The sequence below is a fragment of the Hyla sarda genome, chromosome 5, assembly GCF_029499605.1.
Source record: "Hyla sarda isolate aHylSar1 chromosome 5, aHylSar1.hap1, whole genome shotgun sequence".
Taxonomy (NCBI): domain Eukaryota; kingdom Metazoa; phylum Chordata; class Amphibia; order Anura; family Hylidae; genus Hyla; species Hyla sarda.
In genome coordinates this window covers 52,585,331-52,609,205 of record NC_079193.1, presented here as the reverse complement: position 1 = coordinate 52,609,205, position 23,875 = coordinate 52,585,331, and the positions used below count along the sequence as shown (strand labels likewise).

The following is a 23,875-nucleotide window of genomic DNA, read 5'->3' as shown; positions in this document are numbered from 1 at the left end:
TGAAAAAATTAAAAAAGAAAAACTTTAACTCACCTTCCTACGTTCCCCCATTGCGGAGATATCGGCGTCCCGTTCCCCCAGTGCTGCTGGCTTCTTAGGCTCGAAACGTCACAGAGCCGTCAGCGTATCACCGGCCACAGCGATGTCCCGCCTCGGCCGATGATAGGCTGAGCACACTGTAATGTAAGGAGCCCGGGCAGCAGGGAGAAGGCGGGGCCCGAGCTCCTTACATGATGCTCAGCCTATCACCAGCCAAGCCTAAGAAGCCAGAAGACCTGCAGCTGCGGAGGAACGGGACCCGATATCTCCGCAACGGGGAGACGTAGGAAGGGGAGTTAAAGTTTTTTATTTTAACAGCCCAGGAACAGGATGAGTTAAAACATTTTCGCCGCATATCTCCTTTAACTGGTTGAATGTGTCTGCGGATTCCGCTTGGAAATGCATTGCCGTCAGTGTAGACGGCGCACTTCTGAACAGTTCTAGTACCGCAAAATCAGTGCAATGTGTGGACACAGGAGGACATTCTGCACAAATAACAAATAGCCTAAGGCAGTGTCTCCCAACCGGAGTTTGAATTTACATAATGTGCACAGTGCAGCAAAATCCTATTAAGGAAAACAAGAAGCTGCTGCACCAGGGTTTCCGAGCAGAATTTCTACACATGCAAACTCCGTAGTGTGAATGTAGCCAAACAAGTTAGTTTTTTCGGCAGAATCTGAACGGGAAGGCATTGCCGTCAATGGTGATGGCGCATGTTGGAGCAGGGCACAGAATGTCCACACATAATTTCTCCGCACGTACATTCTGCAGTGTGGATGTAGCCTTAAAGGAGAACTCCAGCCAAAACAAACTTATCCCCTATCCACAGGATAGGGAATAAATAGCTGATCGCAGGGGGTCTGACAGCTGGGACTCCCCGTGATCTCTGGAACGGGACCCTGGTTCTCAGTGGGGAACGTGTGCGGTACGCACTCCATCCATTCCGAAGAGGCCCCAGTACAGCACTCTAGAATCTCCAGCGCTCCCATAGACATGCCCCAATCCTGTGGATAGGGAATAAGTTAATTTGGGCTGGAGTTCCCCTTTAATCTTAATGATTATACAGGGTACCTATCGCATCACACTTTCTCTGGTCATAGCATTTTAACTCTTTACTCGTCCTTATTGTTTTACTTTTATTTGGATAATTTTAAGATTGCTGGTTAAAAAGCGTAAAACAGTAAGATAAGTATACAGAATAAAATTAGTGTTTTTGTTCTTTGGGTGTCCAGTTGGAACAGTGTTTCCCAACCAGGGTGCCTCCAGGTGTTGCTAAACTGCAACTCCCAGAATGCCTGGACAGCCAAAGCCTGTCCGGGCATGCTGGGAGTTGTAGTTTTGCAACATCTGGAGGCACCCTGGTTGGGAAACACTGAGTCTTAGAATCATGGTCATATAATTATGGAAGCATTAAAAGGGGGACATTATGGAGCATTCATTCTTTCTGTAGCCTCCATACGTTATATATATTGAGGCAGAAATGCTGAGTGCATCCATATATCAGTGTGTTATGGGTTGTGTAGCAAAAGGAAGAGCACAGGCAGCATAAGAAAGGATTATAAATCTGTATAAGCTGTATAAAGTCTATTACCTATTAGTTTACGACTGCACGTTAAGAACTTCCCATGGTTAGAAACAACTTATCACCCATGCTTTATTGATAGAAATGCATAGTTATAGGGTCTTTACAGCAACTGCATGTGGGTTTGTTGTATTTGTGTCTTGTCTGAAGAAAGTCAGCTTCAGAAAAAACTATACTAAACAGGTACAGCTATACTAAGGTGGGCTCGACCATAACAGTCTTGAGGTGAATATCTGATAGGGAAACCTATCACAGTGAACATACAGTCCAATCTGCAGACATCATGTTAAAGAGCAGGAGATGCTGAGCAGATTGATATATCACTTTGTAGGAAAAGTTCCAAAATTCATTTTCATCTTTTCATGTAAATCTCACACTGGGCTAAGTAGTCATGTGGGCGGTCCTATTCAGTGATTGACAGCTCTGTCGACACGAACACAGATAGCTGTCAATTGCTTTGTAGTCACGCGGGCTGATCAGTGATTGACACTATGGCCAGCATTGATCTTTGTAGGTGTGAGTGAAGCATTTATCATTGTAGGTGTAAGTGAAGCATTTATCATTGTAGGTGTAAGTGAAGCATTTATCATTGTAGGTGTAAGTGAAGCATTTATCATTGTAGGTGTAAGTGAAGCATTTATCATTGTAGGTGTAAGTGAAGCATTTATCATTGTAGGTGTAAGTGAAGCATTTATCATTGTAGGTGTAAGTGAAACATGTATCATTGTAGGTGTAAGTGAAGCATGTATCATTGTAGGTGTAAGTGAAGCATTTATCATTGTAGGTGTAAGTAAAGCATTTTTCTACACTTTTTTTGTGTGCTGGTAATGTGTAGGAGCACCAAATTCATTAAATGGTCCACATTTTCTGAAATTTCTCTATTCACATATACCAAAAAGCTAAGCTAAGTCTGGGCTGGTGTAGTTTTAGAGACTTTTCAGTGGCTTTGAACCTTTTTTGCACCTTTTTACAAAAAGGCGCAGTTCATAAAACCCTTCCATATCATGTGTATTGCCAAAATCAGTGGATTGCAACTCAAAATCAGCAGAAATGTGTAAACCAAAAGGCGCAAAAAAGGCGCAAATAAACCCTGCTTTCGCCTTTTTTGAGCTTTTTGTAGACACAAAAAATTGTCTAAAGACAATGATAAATGTTGGCCTATCTGTGTATAAGTGTGCATATAAAGAAAGCTGTGAATCACTGAGTAGGACCACTCACTTGATCACTTAACCCAAAAATAAACAAACATTCACATGAATATAGGACGAGTTATCCAGGAACTTTTACCACAAAACTATATATCATTCTGTATAGCAGCAGCACAGATTTCAGCAAACTGAATCAAGGTAAAAACACCTTCTCTAAAAAGAAGTATTACAACATAGTCCACACAACATGTACAAATGTGCTGCAGGCCCATGGATCTTAAGGCTAAGTTTCCACTTGTTTTTTTTCTGGGAGTTTTTGGAATACTGCCACTGTAGTTTTTGAGCCAAAGCCAGAATTGTATTCAAAAGGAATAGGACATATAAAGGAAGGACTTACACTTCTCCTCCCTTATGGATCCACTTCTGACTTTGGCTCAAAAACTGCAGTGGCAGATATCTAAAAACTGCCAGTAAAAAAAAACAAGTGGAAACTTAGCCTAAAGGGGTTATCCAGGGATAGAGCATCTTTCTTTAAAAAAAAACGCTGTGTGTTTCTGCAGCTCAGTTCCATTGAAGCGAATGGAGCCAAGTTGTAATAGCGCACACAACCTGGGGACAGGCATGGAGCTGTTTTTGGAAGAAATTAGCTGTGTTTTTCTATTTCAAGATAACCCCTTTAATCATACACCCAATCTGCTCAGATCCTCCTGCTCTATAACATGCTAAATGCAGATTGGGCAGGGGGATTAGGATAAAAGATCAGCTTTTTCCCATAAACAGTCATTCTGAATCATGGCCGGTGTCTGGTATAGTAGCTCATCTCCATTTGTTTGACCTTAGCTACAATACCAAATCCACACAGCCCACAGTGCTGTTTCTCGAAACAAAGGCAGAAGTTTTCCATACAACAGTGTTGTACGTTGTAAAACACTGCCATACAACCTCTTAAAGGAGTAGTGCATCCTTTGAATAGGAGATAAGTTATAGATCGCTGGGGGGTCCGACCTCTGGGACCCCCTACGATCTCCTGAACGGGGCCCCGGCATTTTTCCGGAAGCGACCGTTCCGATCCCCGCAGGAAGCTGCGGCCGACACACCTCCTCCATGTATCTCTGTGGGAGTACACTACTCCTTTAAGAATAACTTTTACCTGGTAAAGCTAAAGCACTTTATCATTCCCTGTGCCAGTGCAGATTGGCAAAATTGCACAAACTTTTTGGCAAGCCCTGTTTTTGTGCAGAATTTTTTGTAGGTGGGTGTGCGCCAAAAATGTGTGCAATTCTGCCCTTTGGTGCTGGTGCAGGGAATTATAAATGCCCCCATTAGGGATACTTTTCTCAACCGTATATCCTTAGGACCAAAAATAAAAACCATGCTATAGACAAGTAGGACAACGCAAACTCAAAGTCCATTCCATGACCACAGACCACAGCCAACAATAATCTTGCTGGATCCTTGGACTCTTCTACTAGACCAAGAATAAGAATGACATTTCTACAGAGGTTTGCATACTTGAGAAACAGTAAAGATGGACCCAGAAGTCGTAGCTGGATGTCCAGTACTGATCCATACTCGCTCACGAAGGTCACAGCATACGGTACTTTTCTCAACATGCCTTATTGCTTTGTAAAGCAACTGGTTTTACAGGATAGCTTTAGCAGAATGCCACCAAACAGCATTCACTGGCTTTACTACAGGCAAGCAATTGAGCTGCAGAACAATGGCGTAAAATAAATGCTAGCAATCTAGAGGTCTACTAAGCTGACGCTACCAGCCATGTGCAGTCATGAGGTGACAATGCGCAGCAAGAAAGAGAGTGCAAACAGCGTTAAGCATGCAGCATGCAATACTCACCTTCATGGGGTGTTACTTGTGGCTTTATTGATCAGAGTTTGCATGTCCAAAATGAGATATTACTTTAGGGAATAAGCCAGGTTTGGGATTAAAAATGGGCTGAGGCAGCTATATTATAGGTAAGTGTTTCCCAACCAGGGTGCCTCCAGCTGTTGCAAAACTACAACTCCCAGCATGCTGGGAGTTGTAGTTTAGCAACAGCTGAAGGCACCCTGGTTAGGAAACACTGTTAGGGTATGTTCGCACGGTAGGAAAATTAGCGGAATGTCCACCTGGAAAACACGGGCGGACATGCCGCACATTTGAAAGTTCTGACGGGCACTAGGAAATGCGCTGTCTCATAGATGGCAGCGCATTATCGGGCGAAATCTGCATAAAGAAAACACATGTCTTATCGGATTTCCAGGGAAATTCCACCATGTGCAAAGTGCAGCAGAATCCTATTGAAATCAATGGGACTCTGCTGCAGCAGAATGTCCGTGCGGAATATTCCAGCGAGTGAACATACCCTTATAGGTCTTTACTAGAAATGTGTCTGCTTCGTAGTCTGGTGCCACCTATAAAGCAGAAAATTTGAAGGTTGAACATACTGTAGGTGAGGCTGGGTGGACAGATGGGCATTTCAGATATAAAGGGTCTCTCCCCGGGCCTCAGATGCATCTAGATTTTTTTTAAACTCTGATAAATAAGACCACAGTCATGGGATGACAGTGCTGTGTGAGATAAGTAAGTGCACTCAAGTGAGTCAGATTAAACTTACATCTGTTATAGTGTTCAGAGCAGTATCTGCGCCAATGCTGAAATCTGAACCCGGCACATTGTTGGAGACAGTAGCAGGGACCATAACCATTGGGATACAGAATTCATCATATTTCCCTCGGGCAACAGTCAGTTCCATCAGTCCCAAGTAGGCCTGAGAGGCACGGGCGCAGTGCAGGGAGGAAATAAAAAAGAGACACAGTGGTTGTAGAGGGGGAATATAGAGCTTAAGGGGCCACGGGAAAACGCCATTTCTACCACAGCACACAGATATACTTGGGAAGGAACCACTACACACAGTAAAAGACAAAGCATAATAAAACATAATAGAACAGAATGCTGATCATAAATAAAGACAAAAAACAGACTGCTGACCATAAAGACAATAAAACATAATGCTAATCAAAAAGACAATAAAACATAATGCTAATCAAAAAGACAATAAAACATAATGCTAATCAAAAAGACAATAAAACATAATGCTAATCAAAAAGACAATAAAACATAATGCTAATCAAAAAGACAATAAAACATGATTGTCAACACATGTAAGAACACATAAAAACAGAACATAAATAAGGCCCTGTTCACATCATGTTAATGGGCTTTGTTTGACGTAAGCACCAGGATAAAGGGGGAGATTTATCAAAACATGTGGAAAGGAAAGTTGCCCATAGCAACCAATCAGGTCGCTTCTTTCATTTTTCAGAGGCCTTGTTAAGAATGTAAGAAGTAAGCTGACTGGTTGCTATGGGCAACTGGGCAACTTTGCCTCTGCACAGGTTTTAATAAATCTTCCCCAAAGCTCCTGACAGACACCTCCGACAGAGGCCTGAGATTGGTTGTCCACAGAGGAATCCATTTGTTAAAGGAGAACTCCAGCCAAAACTAACTGATCCCCTATCCTGATTGTGGATCTCTGGTACGGGAACCCGGCTGACAGTGAAGCGCGTGTGATCTATCGGTAGACAGCACACACTCCAATTTTATTTATTTTTTTGTAGACTCTAATTTTTTTTGTTTTAGGAATTATAAAGACGTACAAGAAAAATCAGCAGGAACATAAGAAAGCAGTACAATGCAATGCAAGTGGTTCACACTTATCAAAGGCACAGAAACAGAACATAAGCAATGAGATCGCCATGGTGAAGTCTGACAGAAGAAAATGGAAACCATCGGAGCAAACAGATAGTAGAATCCCCATGACCCAGAATCTGATATTTTGTAGACATGGGAAAGACAATAAACAACGTTAGGATGATCACGAGCACTATATGGGGCGAGGGGGGTGAAGGTAAAACCCATTCATTTCTATGGGAGCACCGGAGATACCACAGTGCTGTACTCTGGTCTCTTTGGAGCTCCCACAGAAATGAAAGAAGTACATGCCATCTGCAGCACATGCTTCTCAGAGCCGCGTCCCGCTTTTAGAGATCGTGGGGGGTCCCAGCAGTCGGACCCCCCCCACAATCAGCTACTGTGGATAGGGGATAAGTTAGTTTGGGCTGGAGTTCTCCTTTTGAAAGGCTCCCATATTAAATACACACTTTGTATGCTATTTATTTTTTTTACTGGGGGGTGGTATATCAACATATACTGGGCTGAGGGAGCCCGAAAGGACACTCTTAGGGCATAAGTCAGCTAATTAGTTCCTAGGGATATCTTTAGCACAAACGCTAGGAGCTTTTGTGATGTGAACATAGCTTTATATGGATAAATAAACATGATTTACTTCTTAAAAATAATTTAAGTGTACCTCTTGCTTTAAAAAACTGTTGATTTGTCCTACAGACAGGTCAAAGGTTTTGATCGGTTGGGATCTGAATGTTAAAATCCCGATCACTAGAACAATCACTGAGCTCTACTCTCTCCCCACTCTCTGTATACACTTAGGATACTTTCACACAAACTCCAGGCAGAGATCACAGTGCACCAGGCGCCGCCGCCGCCGCTCCTGGGACCTGTGCAGTCAACACGAACATGCAGGTCACATGGAATTCCATCAAAAGGATGAACATGTTTTTTTTTCCAGTTGAAATTTGGTAGCGGAATCCCACTGACAGCAATGGGAGGATGCTTCAAAGTGGATTCCACCTGGAGTTTCCATGCGACAAAATTGAGTTAGAAATTCTCAGAGCAAGTAAGTTTGTCTCAGTCATGTGGCAGATAGATAGCAGGGGACCTGTTTTGCACGCTGAGTGTTCAGGCTCCAACTGATCAAAACATTTGGCATGTCTTTTAAAGTGATAGTGCCTATTTAAAGTACACTGATATATATGGTGTATTGCAATTTCTATAACTCCCATGTACTTGAATGGAGAGAGTCATGGACATGCATGGCCAACTCACCATACAAGATCTACCAGGATACAGCAAATGTCTCACCTGTCAGAATAGGGTCAAGAGATCATTCCTGAGACCCCTACCTATCAGGTGTTAAAGGGGTACTACCCTCCTAGACATCTTATCGCCTATTCAATGGATAGGGGATAAGATGTCTGATCGCGGGCGTCTCACAGCTGGGACCCCCGCCATCTCTGTGCAGCACCCGTCGTTCGTTTACAACACTGGGTGCTGGCGGCAGGGGTCATGCCGTCACATCAGGCCCCCTCAATGCAAACCTATGGGAGGGCCGCCACGCCCCCTCCCATAGACTTGCATTGAGGGGGCGTGGTGTGACGGCATGACCCCTGCTGCCCGCACCCAGTGTTCTAAACAAACGACGGGTGCTGCACATAGACTTGCATTGAGGGGGCATGACCATGATGTCACGACATCTGCCGCCTGCTCCAAGCGTTCGGAACAAAATGTTCCGAATGCTGGGGCAGTGGAGTACCCCTTTAATGTCATATGCCACTGATATTCTATTTGTTTTACATGGCAGTTTTTGATCCAAAGCCTGAAGTGGACCCAAAAGGAACAGAACATACTGTATGAAGAACCAACTTGTCTTCTCATTTCTTCTCTTCTACTTCCTGCTTGGATCCATTTCTGGCTTTGGCTCAAAATAAAAAAACACAGTGACAGTTTTCCAAAAATGACACCAGCCTAAATATCATGTCAGCATTTTCTGACAGTTTAAGCATAGATTTAAAAGGGAATTGTTATTTATACCATTTCCTAATATATTAGTGTAGATTCACTAAAGGTAAATGGAGGAAAATAAACCACTTTTGTTAGCCTCATACTTAACAAGAAGAGTAAACTATAACAGAGAAAGAAAATAAATATTCATGAGTGGACAGAAATGTACCTCGAACCCCCCGATGACAAGAAAAGCATTGATGTTATTTGCACGTATCTGTTCAGCAATCTGATCAAAATATTTTGCAGGTAAAGTTCTGTAACGTGAAAAGAAAATTTGATTTACTGTATTGCTGCCAAGTCTCCCAGCCATGTAACTGAAGTCTGATCGTCATTATATGCCGTATGAAAGAATAATGTAGAAAAATATTCACTGTGTACATAAATTACCTTTTGGTGCCCAGGAGAGATCCCCCTTGGCCGGTCCAGCCGCCAACACCTCCCCATTTTATCTCTTGAATCTATGAAGGAAAAATAAAACAACTCTAAACATTAATTGGGGATAAGGGCAGTGCCAGATGAGGCTACCCATGGGTCACCCATGGAATTGGTTCTGGGTTGGGCTTAAAGGGGACCTCTGGTACTTAGCATCTTATCCTCAACCTCACGGTACAAAGTGATGGTCAACACGCCTCCTTCATGTATATCTATGGGAGAGCGGAGATACACGAGCACAACACTCGTGTATCTCTGGCTCTTTCATAGACAGGGGTCCTGTATACCACCGCTGACCCATACACAAGAAGAACTGGTGCTCCAACAAATATTCAGAGGCGCCAGACAGGAGATTGTGGGGGTCCCATCGGTTGGACCCCCTGCGTTCAGACACTTACCCGTTAAGTACAGGAGTTCCCCTTTAAATGTCCCAATTTTTCAAAATTATTGGTAACTATGATATGCTCACCTGTCCCTTGGCAAATCCTTCAAAACCATCATTTACAGCGAACATTTTGTGTCCTTCAGTGATTCCCACCCTCACGGCAGATCTGACGGCAGCATTCATTCCAGCAGCAGGAGCGCCCACGTTCAACACAGCCACATTGAAGTTACTCTATAAGGAAAAATTGAAAATTATATAGAACCGATGGCAAGAAAAGCTGGCTGAAAAGTAGCTAATGAACACAACACAGTCAAAAGCATTGTGTTTACACAAATCTCACAACAATTTTTTTTTTTTTTAAATCCACTCATGCCAAAAAGTTAAACAGATTTGTAAATTACTTCTATATAAAAATCTTACTCCTTCCAGTACTTATCAGCTTCTGTATGCTCCAGAGGAAGTTGTGTAGTTCTTTTGTGTCTAACCACAGTGCTCTCTGCTGCCACCTCTGTCCGTGTCAAGCAGAAGGAGAGAGGAGCAGGATAGGTTTGCTATAGGGATTTGTCAGCAGAGAGCACTGTGGTCAGACAGGAAATAAATTTAAAAAGAAAATAAGTTCCTCTGTGGTATACAGCAGCTGATAAGTACAGGAAGGATTAAGATTTACAAATAGAAGTATTTTACAAATCTGTTAACATTTTTGGCATGTGTTGATTTAAAAAAAATATAATTTCCACTGAAGTACCCCTTAAACCACAACTCAGTGATCTTTGGCTGTGCCACCATTGTTGCAGCCAAAATAGCCATGTAGCTCCTACCTAAAGTAGTCCTATTGGTAGAGTAAAAATCGATACTAACTAGGTATTGTCGCCCAACTGAATATGTAATGTTTTATATAACAAAATGATTTCAGGGAGAACAGCTAGCCATCTAATGTGTATAAGGGTACGTTCCCACGGGCAGATTTATTTACCAGTTTTCCGCAGCGTATTTGAAAGGGGGCAGGCAGCTGTCCGCAGCAGATTTTCCGCTACGTAATTTCCGCAGCAGAAAATCCGCTGCAGACACTACTAATTTCATAGGGGCTTGCGGCAGCTTTTCCGCAGCGGAAAATCTGCTGCGGACAGCCGAAAAGAGCCCGCCCCCTTTCAAATATGCAGCCGGAAACCCGCAAATAAATCCACCCATGTGAACGTACCCTTGGAGCCTTCCGACTTTCTCCCTGACAGCAGATTTGGGAGGATAAAAAATTCAGGCAGGTTGGATTTAGGCTAAGTTTCTACTTGTTTTTTATTTTTTTTTAAACGCCAAGAAAAAAGCCAATTCTGCCGCAGCATGTTGAGCCACTGGCGTTTTTTCCCCTGAAATTGTGGCGTTTTTCTCCCATAGAAGTCTATGGAAGTAAAATAAACGCCAAGAACAACGCCATGTGGGTTTTAACTTTGGCATTTTTTCAGGCGGTTTTTATTCTCTTTTGGACTTTAGTGATCCAAGTGATGGAGATACCTTTTTTAATAAAATTTCGGAGGGTACCATTTAAAAAAAAAAAAAAAAAGATACAGTAGTGATGGAAAAAATTGTATCTAACGAAATTTATCTTTTTTATTACAAAATTGTTATTAATTTTTAAACAGGGATCAATTTATGTGGGCGGGCAGGGACCTAAAAATGTAGCTGGGAATAAAAAAGTAGTGTGTGTGTGTTTCACTTTTTTTTCTTTACTTTTTACATGTTTTTAGGTAGTACTACTACTCCCAGCATGGAACACACTGTTCCATGATGGGAGTAGTAGTACCTGTACTAATTGACAGATCACCCGTTGCGATCCTCCTGTATAATGTATAGATGCGGCCAGCCGCTCTTCTATGGTCCCCTGCACTGAAGTATATATACACTTATTCATATTTCTAGCTGTTTGGCCAGATGGTTCCAGCCAATCACAACTCTCTGTGGGAAATATGAATAGGTGTATATATACGTCAGTGCAGGGGACTATAGAAGAGCGGCTGCCCGCATCTATACATTATACAGGAGGATCACAGCGGGTGTTGGGAGTGACATCCGCTGTGATCTTTCCTTAACTGCAGGTACTACTACTCCCAACATGGAGCACACTCTGCTCCATACTGTGAGCTGTAGTACCTGCATTAATAGACAGATCGCAACAGGTGTCAGAAGTTACACTCGCCGCGATCTGTCTATTATTGCAGGTACTACATTTCCCATCATGGAGCAGAGTGTGCTCCATGTTGGGAGTAGTAGTACATGCAGGTAAGAACAGATCACAGCAGGTATCACTCCTGACACCCGCTGCGATCGTCCTGTCTATTACAGAGATGCGGAGCGGCTCTATACAGCACTCACATCTCTGCACTATACTCCGGCCGGCCACTTATTCATATTTCCCTCTGAGAGCTGTGATTGGCTGCAACCATCCGGCCAATCACCACTGAAAATATGAATGAGTGATGTTCTACTCACATCACTGGCCAGAGTATAGGGCAGAGATGCGAGCGATGTATCTCTGCTACATTATGGACAATCGCATCAGGTATCAGACTGACACCAGTGTCAGACTGACAACAGTCTGTTCCATGCTGGGAGTAGTAGTACTACCTAAAATAATGTAAAAAAAAATAGAGAAAAAAAAGTGAAACACACACACACTCTATTAAAAATTAATTAAATATTAGTTATAAAAAAAATTACATTTTGTTAAATAAATTTTTTTCCATCACTACTGCATCCTTTTTTTTAAATTTTTTTTGGTACCCAACAAATTTTGGGTACCAAAAAAAAACTGCCAAGGTGCCAAAAATGCTATTTCCACACAAATGAAAAAACAAGGAAATTGCACTGCAGTTTTTTCAGGTGTTTTTTTCAAACCAAAAAACACAGGACAAAAAAAACAAGTAGAAACTTAGACTTAATATTTTTGCCCAATGCCCAATATTTTTGCTTTTTAGGGAAATAAGTCTGGCAGTGGCTTACTCTTCTCTCTCCATTCAGAGCACATGTATGCTCAGGTGTGTGGAGTGTGCATATGTATGGAGGGGAGAGGAGAGACAGCTGTCGGGTTATTGAGCATTTGGCAGCAGCGTGCAGTAAAGTCCTTTGCTCTGCCCATTTTATAGTAACAAAATAGATCATTTCTGAGCTAATTAGATTAAAAAAAGAATATTGGTGTTTAATGGTGTTTAACTGTGGCTCTCCAGCCGATGCAAAACTACAACTCCCATCATGCCCTCCTTGACAGCCTTCGGCAGTTTGGCAGTTTTGCTCCGGCTGGAGAACAACAGTTGGGGGAACACTAGTGAAAGAGTAGAGTTCCTATATACTTTGGCCCTCACTGGTTACATGTGGCATTAAAGTAAGTAGAAGTAAATGTGTTAGTTAATTTACTACAATAAAAAGAAGATACGAGAAGAAGAGCTGGTAAAGAGTTAGTGGGTAATAGTAGCAAGGACCCAGCAAGTAGAAATATAATTTGTTCATGCAGTAGGAATGCGTGCAAGCTAAAATAGATCCACCCCATGCAGTATTACAGCACTTTATTTAGAAATGGCGGCTAGTCTTGAGCATTAAACATATAAATTACGTACACTACACTGGTTGTCCAGTTAGGAAGAAGAGAACATCATTACTTTATCAGGTTAGTTATTAGTTATGCAGGATAAACAATACACATTGTTCATCAGTCCTGAGTTGGATTCACCAGTAACATATTCCCATATATCTATCTCCATTTTGACGCCACTGGATCGTGTCGCCATACTCGTCCTGTCAGAATTGGGTTGCCTGAACCAGCACAGAGGAAGGGATAGGCCACTTTCTTTATATATTCCCATTCCTGACTAATGGGGAGGTAGTGCCCCCTCTCTATGTCAGGGCTGCTCTCTCGTAATCGGGGGAGGAACTATAGGGGCTGCAGAGGTTGCAATCGTAATGGGGCCCCAAAGCACTTTTGTCCCATAAGAAGACAAAGAATGGTATATGGTAGATATGGGACCTTGTCACAGATTTTGCATTGGGGGCACAATCTAAAAGTAAAGCTAGGTTCACATCTGAGTCAGAAGCTCCGCTTAGGGTCTCCATCCCAAAATCGGTTCAAATAACTTAAGAAGAAAAAAACATACTCGACACTATTTAAAAGTAAAAAATAAATAAAAGCCAGAAAGCCAACAGACCACACTAAAGTCAATGGGGTCTGTAAGGCTCCTTTAGGCTCCGTTCACACCACGGAAATTGTGTGTGGATTCTGCTTACAGCAGCCTCCTGGAGAATAGTCACCGAATTCCATAGCAAAATTGTATTTTGTGGAAGATTGGATATATTCTGCACAGGAATTATTTTAGAAGCCCACTGAGATCAATAGGAGTTTGCTGGAAGCGGAACCTGTACAGAATTCTAAGGTGTAAACAGGACCTTATTGCCGGCCTACTCTGTTCGCCTCTGACGCAGATGTGAATCCAGCCTAACACCTTTGCTTCCAATCTTATTAAAGATTAACATTAGTTTCAAATACTAAACCAATAAAATAGTGATAGAACAGCGCACGTGTAATGATTGTAAAGTCCATATAGGAATATATCTAGATAACAAATACATTGTGGGCAGATTTAAAAAGTGGCCTGAGAGAATGATGTCTCTGTTGCCCATAGCAACCAAGTGTATAACCCCCCCCTCCCCCTTATAAAAAATAAAGGGGGGAGATTTATCAAAACCTGTCCATAGGAAAAGTTGCTGAGTTGCCCATTGCAACCAATCAGATTGCTTCTTTCACTTTTGAAAAGGCCTCTAAAAAATGAAAGAAGCGATCTGATTGGTTGCTATGGGCCACTCAGCAACTTTTCCTCTGGACAGGATTTGATAAATCTCCCCCAAAATCTTTATAATATCAATCTGGCCAGATGTTAGCTGAGAGTCAATATGGAATATGAAACATCAAACCGTGCAGCATTTCTTTTGGGGGAAGGGGGTGGTTTGCCACCATCTTGCGACGTTAATAGGCTCAAGGGCAGTTTGCCAAAATCACAGCATGTTGAGGGGATGACATACTTTGAGGAAATCTTGCTGTTTTTCCTCCTATAGACTTCTATGGGAGGAAAAAAATGTCAAAAGAAATGCAATGTATCTTAAACTGCTGTTTTTATAAGACTTTTTGCCCCTAATTCTTCAATAGAAAACCTTATAATAAAAGTGTAGTGAGTTTTGGAGGCGGGGCCGTGTGTCGGCGTGATTGTGACGGGCGGCTCCGCCTCCAAAACTCACTACACGGATAGGGCTGCCGCCGTAAAGCCCTGTGTGAATGGTGAGCGAGGGGGATACGCAACATATTTACCGCTGCTGCTGCAGATTTTGCGCAGCATGAAATACGCTGCGTATACGCCAAGTGGGAACGTACCCTTAAGCAGCTTGCGGGGGTGGGTAGAAGGCTGGAAGGGACTCAACTTTGCATGGAGGGGATGTGTGGGGGGGGGTTCCCCCTCCTCACATGCGACTTTAGGGCCGACTTGTGACACCAAAAGTGTGGCACACCAAAATGCAGCAGATTCCCTGCTATATTTGAAGAAAAAAACACAAAAACTGTATCTCGGGAGACCAAAATAGCCAAATAGTAAGATTACAAGATAAACTTTTTGTTTTAAGCAAGCAGAGCTCAGCTTTTATTTCTCATTTTACGCTGGTAAAATGAAAGCTGAGCTGTGATTGGTCGCTATGGGCAACATAGAATCGTACTATAAGACAGATTGAAAAATCTCCCCCAATATTTATATAACTTAATATAAACACGTAAAAATGTAAATAAATGTAAACAAATGATCTTGTAGGTCAGTGTTTCCCAACCAGGGTGCCTCCAGCTGTTGCAAAACTACAAGTCCCAGCATGCCCGGACAGCCGAAGGCTGTCCGGGCATGCTGGGAGTTGTAGTTTTGCAACAGCTGGAGGAACCCTGGTTGGAAAACACTGTTGTAGGATATAAAAATAGTATCAGCAATGTAAGTGTAGTATAGTAATACAGAAATGTTATTTACCTTTGGAAGTTCAGATATATTTTTCTTATGGGAGAGGAGTTTGTATGTGTTGAGGTTGTTCTCGAAACTCCTGAAATATTAAGAAAACATTTTTGATACACTCATTTTCACCTAAAGAGAGATCAAAGTAATGAAACGATATATGACATTATAGTTTCCACCTTATTCGGATGAATCTAGTCTAACCCGCCGGAACCTTGATTTATGCAAAAACGGAGTTATCCCTCTATTTATATAGGGAGGAGAGAACAGAATGCCGCAGGCCTATGATTGGAATATCTATATACCAACTGACATCCAAGTAGACAGACTTAATACGGCTGATAAGCGCAGAGTTTAAGATTGTCGCCATTTGCAGCTCTTCATTGGTGTTTGGCATGTGGAGTCGAATCCAAGTATTATCCTTCGCCAATAGCCATAACAGAATGTATTGGAGATGGGACATGATCGTATGGGATGTTGTGACACAATGGTGGAAATTTATCAAAACCTGTCCAGAGGAAAAGTTGCCCAGTTGCCCATAGCAACCAATCATATTGCTTCTTTCTTTTTGCAGAGGCCTTGTTAAAAATGAAAGAAGCGAGCTGATTGGTTGCTACGGGCAACTGGCCAACTTTTACTTTGTTCAGGTTTTGATAAATTTCCCCCAGTGATCCTATGGAACAACAAGACTTAAAGGGGTACTCTCAGATTTAAAAATGTATCCCCCTATTCACAGAATAGGGGAAAAGTGATTGTAGGTGTCCAACCATTGGAACCCCTGCAATCTCCAGAACAGGGCCCCGAATCTTCCTGTAGAGCAGGATTGGCACATGCCCCATGAATTATTTATGGGAGCGCCAGAGATGTACAACTGCTTCCCATATCTTGGGTGTTTCCCTAAAGAATGCATAGAGCAGGTGCCAATACGGCACAGCAAGGAGATTCAAGCCCTTTTTCTGAAGATGATGTGGATAGGGGATACGTTTTTAAACACTGGAGTATCCCTTTAATCTTAGGTGTGCTGCATGCCACCCTGCAAGATCACATTACGTTAGCTCAACATGCTGCCCTATTGTGACTTCCCGGTATGTCTCTGCCATGTAGAACTAGCTTTCTCTTCCATGCAGCTTCTACTTACAGTTACTGCCAGTAAAGTGGAACAGCAGAAAAAAAGCCACCTGGGCATGAGCACAAATGCCATCATATCAGTTATACACAGGCCACCATATAAATCTGCTCTAATGTGATCATCTCGTCTATACAACATCCCTGTTATGCCTAGGATCATTTGAACCTAAAGGGATTTTTCTATCAAAGACATTGAGGGTATGTTCACATGGTGGAATGTCCGTGCGGAATTCCACCAGAATATTCTGCATGGACATTCTGCTACAGCGGAGTCCCATTGATTTTAATGGGATTCTGGTGCAATGTGCACACAGTGGAGGTTCCACGGCAGATGTTTCTGCAGCAGATATCCCAATTTCAGGGTCCGTAAAAACCATAGACTTGTCTATTCTTATTGAGGATTTTGCTCAGAAATGCATTGCTGTCCATGAGACGTCGCATTTCCAAGCGGTCCTAGTGCCAGATAGCAACACAGTTCATAAGGTCGAAAATAGACCAGAGTCCATCAATTCCACCTATAACCCTAATGAGTCCCTGAGCAGATAATTCAAAGGTGCAGAATGTTTTCCCAGCAAATATTTTGCACATTTTTTGTCATGTGAACATACTCTAAGAACATTATGGGTGGCAGCCTCTTCCTTTAGATTAGGGGTAATGGGAACACGGTTCTCCCAATAGGTGACTTTACTTTCCTTGACATTTTACTATCATTATATGCTTACATATTACATTTGTGCAATGTTTTGGTTTACTGTTTAAGGGTCTATTCACACATACAGTATTCTGCGCAGATTTGATGAGCAGGATTTCAAGCTGTATTCAGTCATTTAGTTTACATTGGAATCTGCAGCATAAAATCCAGCGCATCAAATCTGTGCAGAATACTGTACGTGTGCAGGGGCACATTCACATGCTGTTGATCTGCTGATGATTTTCTGCAACTGAGCTTCTGCATGTCTGCAACATACATTTTTTCCAAATGACCTGCAGTAAATCTACAACTTGGGAATGTACCCTAAAGCTATGTTCACACAATATAAAATTTAGTGGCATATTTTATTTTACGTGCACATTTATAGCCATAAACAGCAAAAATGTGGGTGCAAAAAAAGAAATTGTGGACGTTTTTTTTCGATTATGGACCAAAACTGAGCACATAAAATAAAATTATACACTGTGAACATAGCCTTAGAGTACGTTCACACATACTTAATCTGCTGCAGATTTGATCCTGCAGATTTGATGCTGCAGATTTGAGCTATTTATTTTAAGAGTAAGTTCAGGGTACATTCACACATACAGGATCCTGCGCAGATTTGATGCGCAGGATTTGTAACTGCAGATTAGAAGCCGTGCTCAGTCATTTGTTTTACATTGAAATCTGCAGCAGAAAATTCTGTGCATCAAATCCAGCGCATCAAAACTGCATACATGCATACCCTGAAATTCTGCAAATGTGTTGTAGATATGTACCTTCCACGCAGCCTTACAGCGTCTTCGAATCTTCTTTCATCCATCGCCTTCTGGACTTCTTGAGTCTTAGGGAAAAAAATAAAAATACTAATGTGCACATTATACAGGAATTTTTCTTAGGATTACTTCTGAGCCAACATGTAGCAAAGGTCATTGGATTCTTGTCACAGGCAGACCTGACTGTCCAGACTGACCACATCATGACCACACATGGACATAGGGAATGCAGATGTTGTGAGTATAACCAGTTCCTATGCCTGGGGGGTGGCCCCCTTTTGTTTTGCACTGGATCATTTTTATGCAATTTGTGGCTCTGTTGCAAAAGTTCAACTTCCAGCATGCGCTGATAGGCACAAGCTGTCTGTGCATGCTGGGAGTTGTTGTTTTGCCACAGTTGGTGAGCCACATGTTGGGTATCACTGCACTAGATGATGAGATTTCAGTATATACATATCAGTGCATCACATGAATGATTAGGACATTAAGATGAGTGTTATAAAGAGGTGTAGAGACTTGGGCTATGTTCACACGGCGGAATGTCCAGCTGGACATTCTGCAGACAGTCGGACCATATGGAAATGTGCCATCTCCATAGACTACAATGCATTTCTAAGCATATTCTGCAGAAACAGTTGACATGTCAATTTTTTCTGCGGAGGCTGGAATCAAAATATCCGAGGCAGATTTTTCCGCCACGGAAAGCCCACCATGTGCATGGTGCAGCCTTATCCCATTGAAAATAATGGGACCTGCTGCAACAGAATTTCCAAGCAGAAAAAAACGTCACAGCATTTTCCTTGTGTTTTTTGCATTTGAGTGGAAATAGCATTTTTGGCCCCTTTGCTGTTTTTTTGGTACCCAAAATTAGTTGGGTACCAAAAAAATAAAAAAGGATGCAGTAGTGATAGAAAAAAATTTAAAAATTTTAATTAATATTTAATAAAGTGTCTGTGTTTTACCTTTTTAAGGTAGTACTACTACTCCCAGCATGGAACAGACTGTTCCATGATGGGAGTAACATAGTAACTACAGATGAGCGAACTTACAGTAAATTCGATTCGTCACGAACTTCTCGGCTCGGCAGTTGATGACTTATCCTGCGTAAATTAGTTCAGCTTTCAGGTGCTCCGGTGGGCTGGAAAAGGTGGATACAGTCCTAGGAGACTCTTTACTAGGAATGTATCCACCTTTTCCAGCCCACCGGAGCACCTGAAGGCTGAACTAATTTACGCAGGATAAGTCATCAACTGCCGAGCCAAGAAGTTCGTGACAAATCGAATTTACTGTAAGTTCGCTCATCTCTAATAGTAACATAGTTCATAAGGTTGAAAAAAGACGAAAGTCCATCAAGTTCAACCTATATCCCTAATGAGTCCCTACTGAGTTGATCCAGAGGAAGGCAAAAAACCCTCATACTAGAGGTAAAAATTCATTTGTGACTCCAAATATGGCAGTCAGAATAAATCCCTGTCCCTATAAATCTAAAATCCATAACCTATAATGTTATTACTCTCCAAAAATGCATCCAGACCCCTTTTGAACTCTTTTTGCTCTTACAGTAAAGAACCCCCGTCTGTGCTGGTGTAGAAACCTTCTTTCCTCTAGACGTAGAGGATGCCCCCTTGTTATAGATACAGTCCTGGGTATAAATAGATCATGGGAGAGATCTCTGTACTGTCCCCTGATATATTTATACATAGTTATTAGGTCTCCCCTAAGTCTTCTTTTTTCTAAACTAAATAACCCAAATTCTGATAATCTTTCTGGATACTGTAGTCCTCCCATTCCCCGTATTACTCTGGTTGCCCGTCTTTGAACCCCCTCCAGCTCCACTATATCTTTCTTGTACACTGGTGCCCAGTACTGTACACAGTATTCTATGTGTGGTCTGACTAGTGATTTGTACAGCGGTAGAATTATTTCCTTGTTGTGGGCATCTATGCCCCTATTGATGCACCCCATGATTGTATTTGCCTTGGCAGCAGCTGCCCCACACTGGTCACTACAGCAAAATTTACTGTTAACTAAAACTCCTAAATCCTTTTCCACGTCAGTTGTCCCAAGTGTACTCCCATTTAATACATAATCCCAGGCCGGATTTTTCCTCCCCATGTGCATTACCTTACATTTATCAGTGTTGGACCTCATCTGCCACTTTCCAGCCCAAACCTCCAACCTATCCAGATCCATTTGTAACAGTGCACTGTCCTCTATTGTGTTTACCGCTTTACAGAGTTTAGTGTCATCTCCAAAGATTGCTACTTTACTATTCAGCCCCTCTACAAGGTCATTAATAAATATATTTAATAGAACAGAACCATAGACAGACCCCTGTGGTACCCCACTAGTAACAGTCACCCAATCAGAATAAGTACCATTAATAACCACCCTCTGTTTCCTATCACTGAGCCAGTTACTTACCCACTTACACACATTCTCCCTCAGCCCAAACCTTCTCATTTTATGCACCAACCGTTTATGTGGAATCATATCAAATGCTTTGGAAAAATCCAGATATACGACATCCAGTGATTCACCCTGGTCCAGTCTGAAGCTCACCTCCTCATAAAAGCTGATTAGGTTAGTTTGACAGGACCGATCCCTCATAAAGACATGCTGATATGGGGTCATACATTTATTTTTATCAAGATACTCCAGAATTGCATCCCTTAGAAAACCCTCAAACAATTTACATACAACGGTGGTCAAACTAACAGGTCTATAATTCCCGGAGTCACCTTTTGATCCCTTTTTAAATATTGGCACCACATTTGCCATGCACCAGTCCTGAGGAAAAGTCCCTGTTACTATAGAGTCCCTGAATATTAAAATAGGGGTCTGTCTATCACATTACTTAATTCCTGTACCTGTACTAATAGACATATCGGCCCGGGTGTCAGTCGTGACACCCAATGCAATCGTCCATAATATAGCAGACATGCGGAGCAGTTCTATACATCGCTCTCATCTCTGCTCTATACTCCGGCCAGTGATGTGAATAGAAAACATTCATATTTCCCTCAGAGCGGTGATTGGCTGCCACCATCTAGCCAATCCCCACTCTGGGCATAGACTTCTCAACTTTGCAAAAAATGCCAAAAGTATAAAAAAAAACACCAAACTGAAAAAACGCCACGAGGAAAAATAATTTTGCAATTTCTCATTGATTTACAGCTAACATATGTCCGCAGCGTTTTTTTGGCCGAAAAAACACCATGACGGCAGAATTTACGTTTTTCTTGGCGTTTCCCCCCCCCCCCCCCAAATAAAACCAAGTAGAAACTTAGCCTAAGGGTGCATTTACACCACATTTTAGCCATCTGGCTGTCGCATCCCATTCATTTAAATGGGCCAGCCGGAGTCAGATTGTGAATCCGGTTGGCTCATTTCTGCACCATATCCGGTTTTGTCGCTGGACTGAAAAAAGTGGTATGCCACAATTTTCAGTCTGGCAAAAAAACTGATACAGCCAATCCCCACTCTGGTCGGAAAATATGAATGAGTGATGTGAATTTCTATTCACATCACTGGCCGGCCTGGAGTATAGTGCAGAGATGCGGGCGAGCTCCGCATCTCTGCTATATTATGGACGAACGCATCGGGTGTCAGGAGTGACACCTGGGGCGATCTGTCTATTAGTACAGGAACTACTACTCCCATCATGGAACAGTGTGTTCCATGCTAGGAGTAGTAGTACTACCTAAAAAATATAAAAATAAATGTTTAAAAAAAAGTGAAAAAAACACACACTACATTTTTATTATTGTCGGCTAAATTTTTGTGCCCTTTTTGATCCCTGTTTGAAAATTAATACAAATTTATATTAATTATAAAATAAATTATATTAATAAAAAATATAAATTTCGTAAAATACATTTTTTCCATCACTACTGCATCCTTTTCTTTTGGTACCCAACAAATTTGGAAAAACGGCAAAGGGGCCAAAAAAGCAATTTCCACAAAAAGGCAAAAAATGCAAGAAAAAAAACACCAAACACAGGAAAATGCTGTGGCATTTTTTCTGGCATTTTTCTGGGCCACAAAAAAAACAAGTGGAAACTTAGCCTTGGGGTGCGTTCACACGCTATTACTAGCTGCTGGTTTCCCGCTGGAGGAATCCCGCTGCGAGTTACGCTACCATTGATTTAAATGGGTCCACAGACAGTCCACAATAGTGTCAGATTTGCGCACTCTCCGCGGACTAATTCAAATGAATGGTAGCTTAACTCACAGCGGGTTTCCCGAAGCGGGCAACCCGCTGCTAATAATAGCGTGTGAACGCACCCTAAGGGAAAGCCATTTTGAAAAAATGTTGCGAGAGCTGCTTCGCATACCCTTTCTTACATCAATGATTGTAATAGGTACCTTCTCCAGGTATTACGTCAGTACCTCTGGTCAGCAATCTGTATTTGACTGCAGCACACAAGGCATACAAAAGTATTTACAGTAGAGACTGTCATGGCATGGAACGTCTGCCAAGTACTGAAACTCAACACAGTGATTGTTTCCTATAGCTTTAGCTAATACCCGGCTTTAAACTGGCTCAAGCACTCACCATCTGCACACATTCCATGAGAGGCAGGCGGACAGCTTGGTTTCCACATAAAGATACCACACAGGCGGGCGTCTCTGGGGTGGCTTCAAGCAGGGCCAAGACACATTCTACCCCCATCCTACTGGCCTGTACACAGGAGAAAACCATAAGTGTATAATTCATATATGCAGGTTCTGTACATATATAATCCTGATAAATACACATACAATCAAGAATCTATGACAAGACAGAATACAGATGAATCCTAGAGCAGTGTTTCCCATCCAGTGCGCCTCCAGTTGTTGCAAAACAACAACTCCCAGCATGCCGGTGGCTGTCCGGATATGCTGAGATTTGCAGTTTTGCAACAGCTGGAGGCACCTTGGTTGGGAAACACTTATCCAGAATGTTCTCATGTTTCAAGAGAGAACTCTCTAATGTTATTACATCATGAGATGATTAAATTCACTTGTTTTCTGTTCTAATGCAGCTAAAAAATACAACAAATGTTCATTTAGGCCTAAAAGGACTGTCGGCATTCCTGACATACCACTGTAGAATTGTGATTTCACAGGGAATGCAGGAGGAAAAGTATGTGTGCTGTTTCTTTGTTACTTCTCCAGGCATTCACAATATGTTGTGCTCCTCTTTATGTCATGGATGCGATTTATGAAGCTCTGATCGGCTGCAATCATATCAGTGAACTGACCGGCCCAGATGTCATTCAGTCCTATGACCTGAATGTAGTCAGCTAGTAACTTAGTACTTTTGGATCATTTTACCAATGTATCAAACTTTTGGATCAGACTAACAAAATGTGGTAAACCATGATCCAAAAGTTGGATACAGTAAAATAATTACCAGAATGTAGTCACTAGCTGATTACATTCGGGTCCAAGGATTGGATGGTGTCTGTGCCGGTCCATGCACTGACATGAGTACAACCAATTAAAGCTTCAGAAATAGTATCCGAGCAATAGAGACTCAAAACGTGATGTGCATGCATTCTGAGAATAATATGATAACTCCGTGTTAGGACTTCTCTTCTGTATAGGCTGTGTCCCTACATAATCTGACACCTTCCATTCAGCACTGACAGTGTCTGACTATATATATGTACCATTGACAAGGGAAATGATAATAAACAGTTGTGTAGATACCCATGTTTCCAGTAAGAGTAACTGAGGAACACCACACAGCAGAGTCCTAAGAAACACAATCCCTTATCGTTAAAAGGGCTGACCAGTCCATGCTACAGATGGAATGACTGTCTTTGAATATTCTAGGTATGTTTTTGTTTTTTATTATTATATATTTTTTATCAAATCACACACAAGTACAAAGTGTTTTTAATTAGCAGGAGACTGCATATGGGTTTCCTCCTAACATTCTCCCAGCCCTCTGGGCACATGGTAGGTGTTCATACTGGTGTGGTGC

At 42.0% G+C, this 23,875-nt stretch overlaps 1 protein-coding gene across 3 annotated transcripts in view; it reads right to left on the bottom strand.

Moving 5' to 3' along the window:
* Nucleotides 1-23,875, bottom strand: part of PFKP (phosphofructokinase, platelet) — a 105,260-nt gene that overhangs the window by 15,935 nt on the left and 65,450 nt on the right. For 2 of the 3 annotated variants that reach the window (XM_056519504.1, XM_056519502.1), the window contains exons 10-16: nt 22,460-22,585; nt 17,905-17,969; nt 15,322-15,391; nt 9,371-9,517; nt 8,857-8,927; nt 8,636-8,723; nt 5,384-5,536 (exon numbers count right to left, since the gene is read on the bottom strand). In XM_056519504.1, the coding sequence (XP_056375479.1) occupies nt 5,384-5,536; nt 8,636-8,723; nt 8,857-8,927; nt 9,371-9,517; nt 15,322-15,391; nt 17,905-17,969; nt 22,460-22,585 (720 nt within the window). The remainder of the gene's footprint in view (nt 1-5,383; nt 5,537-8,635; nt 8,724-8,856; nt 8,928-9,370; nt 9,518-15,321; nt 15,392-17,904; nt 17,970-22,459; nt 22,586-23,875) is intronic. The other variant, XM_056519503.1, reaches the window with a different exon arrangement.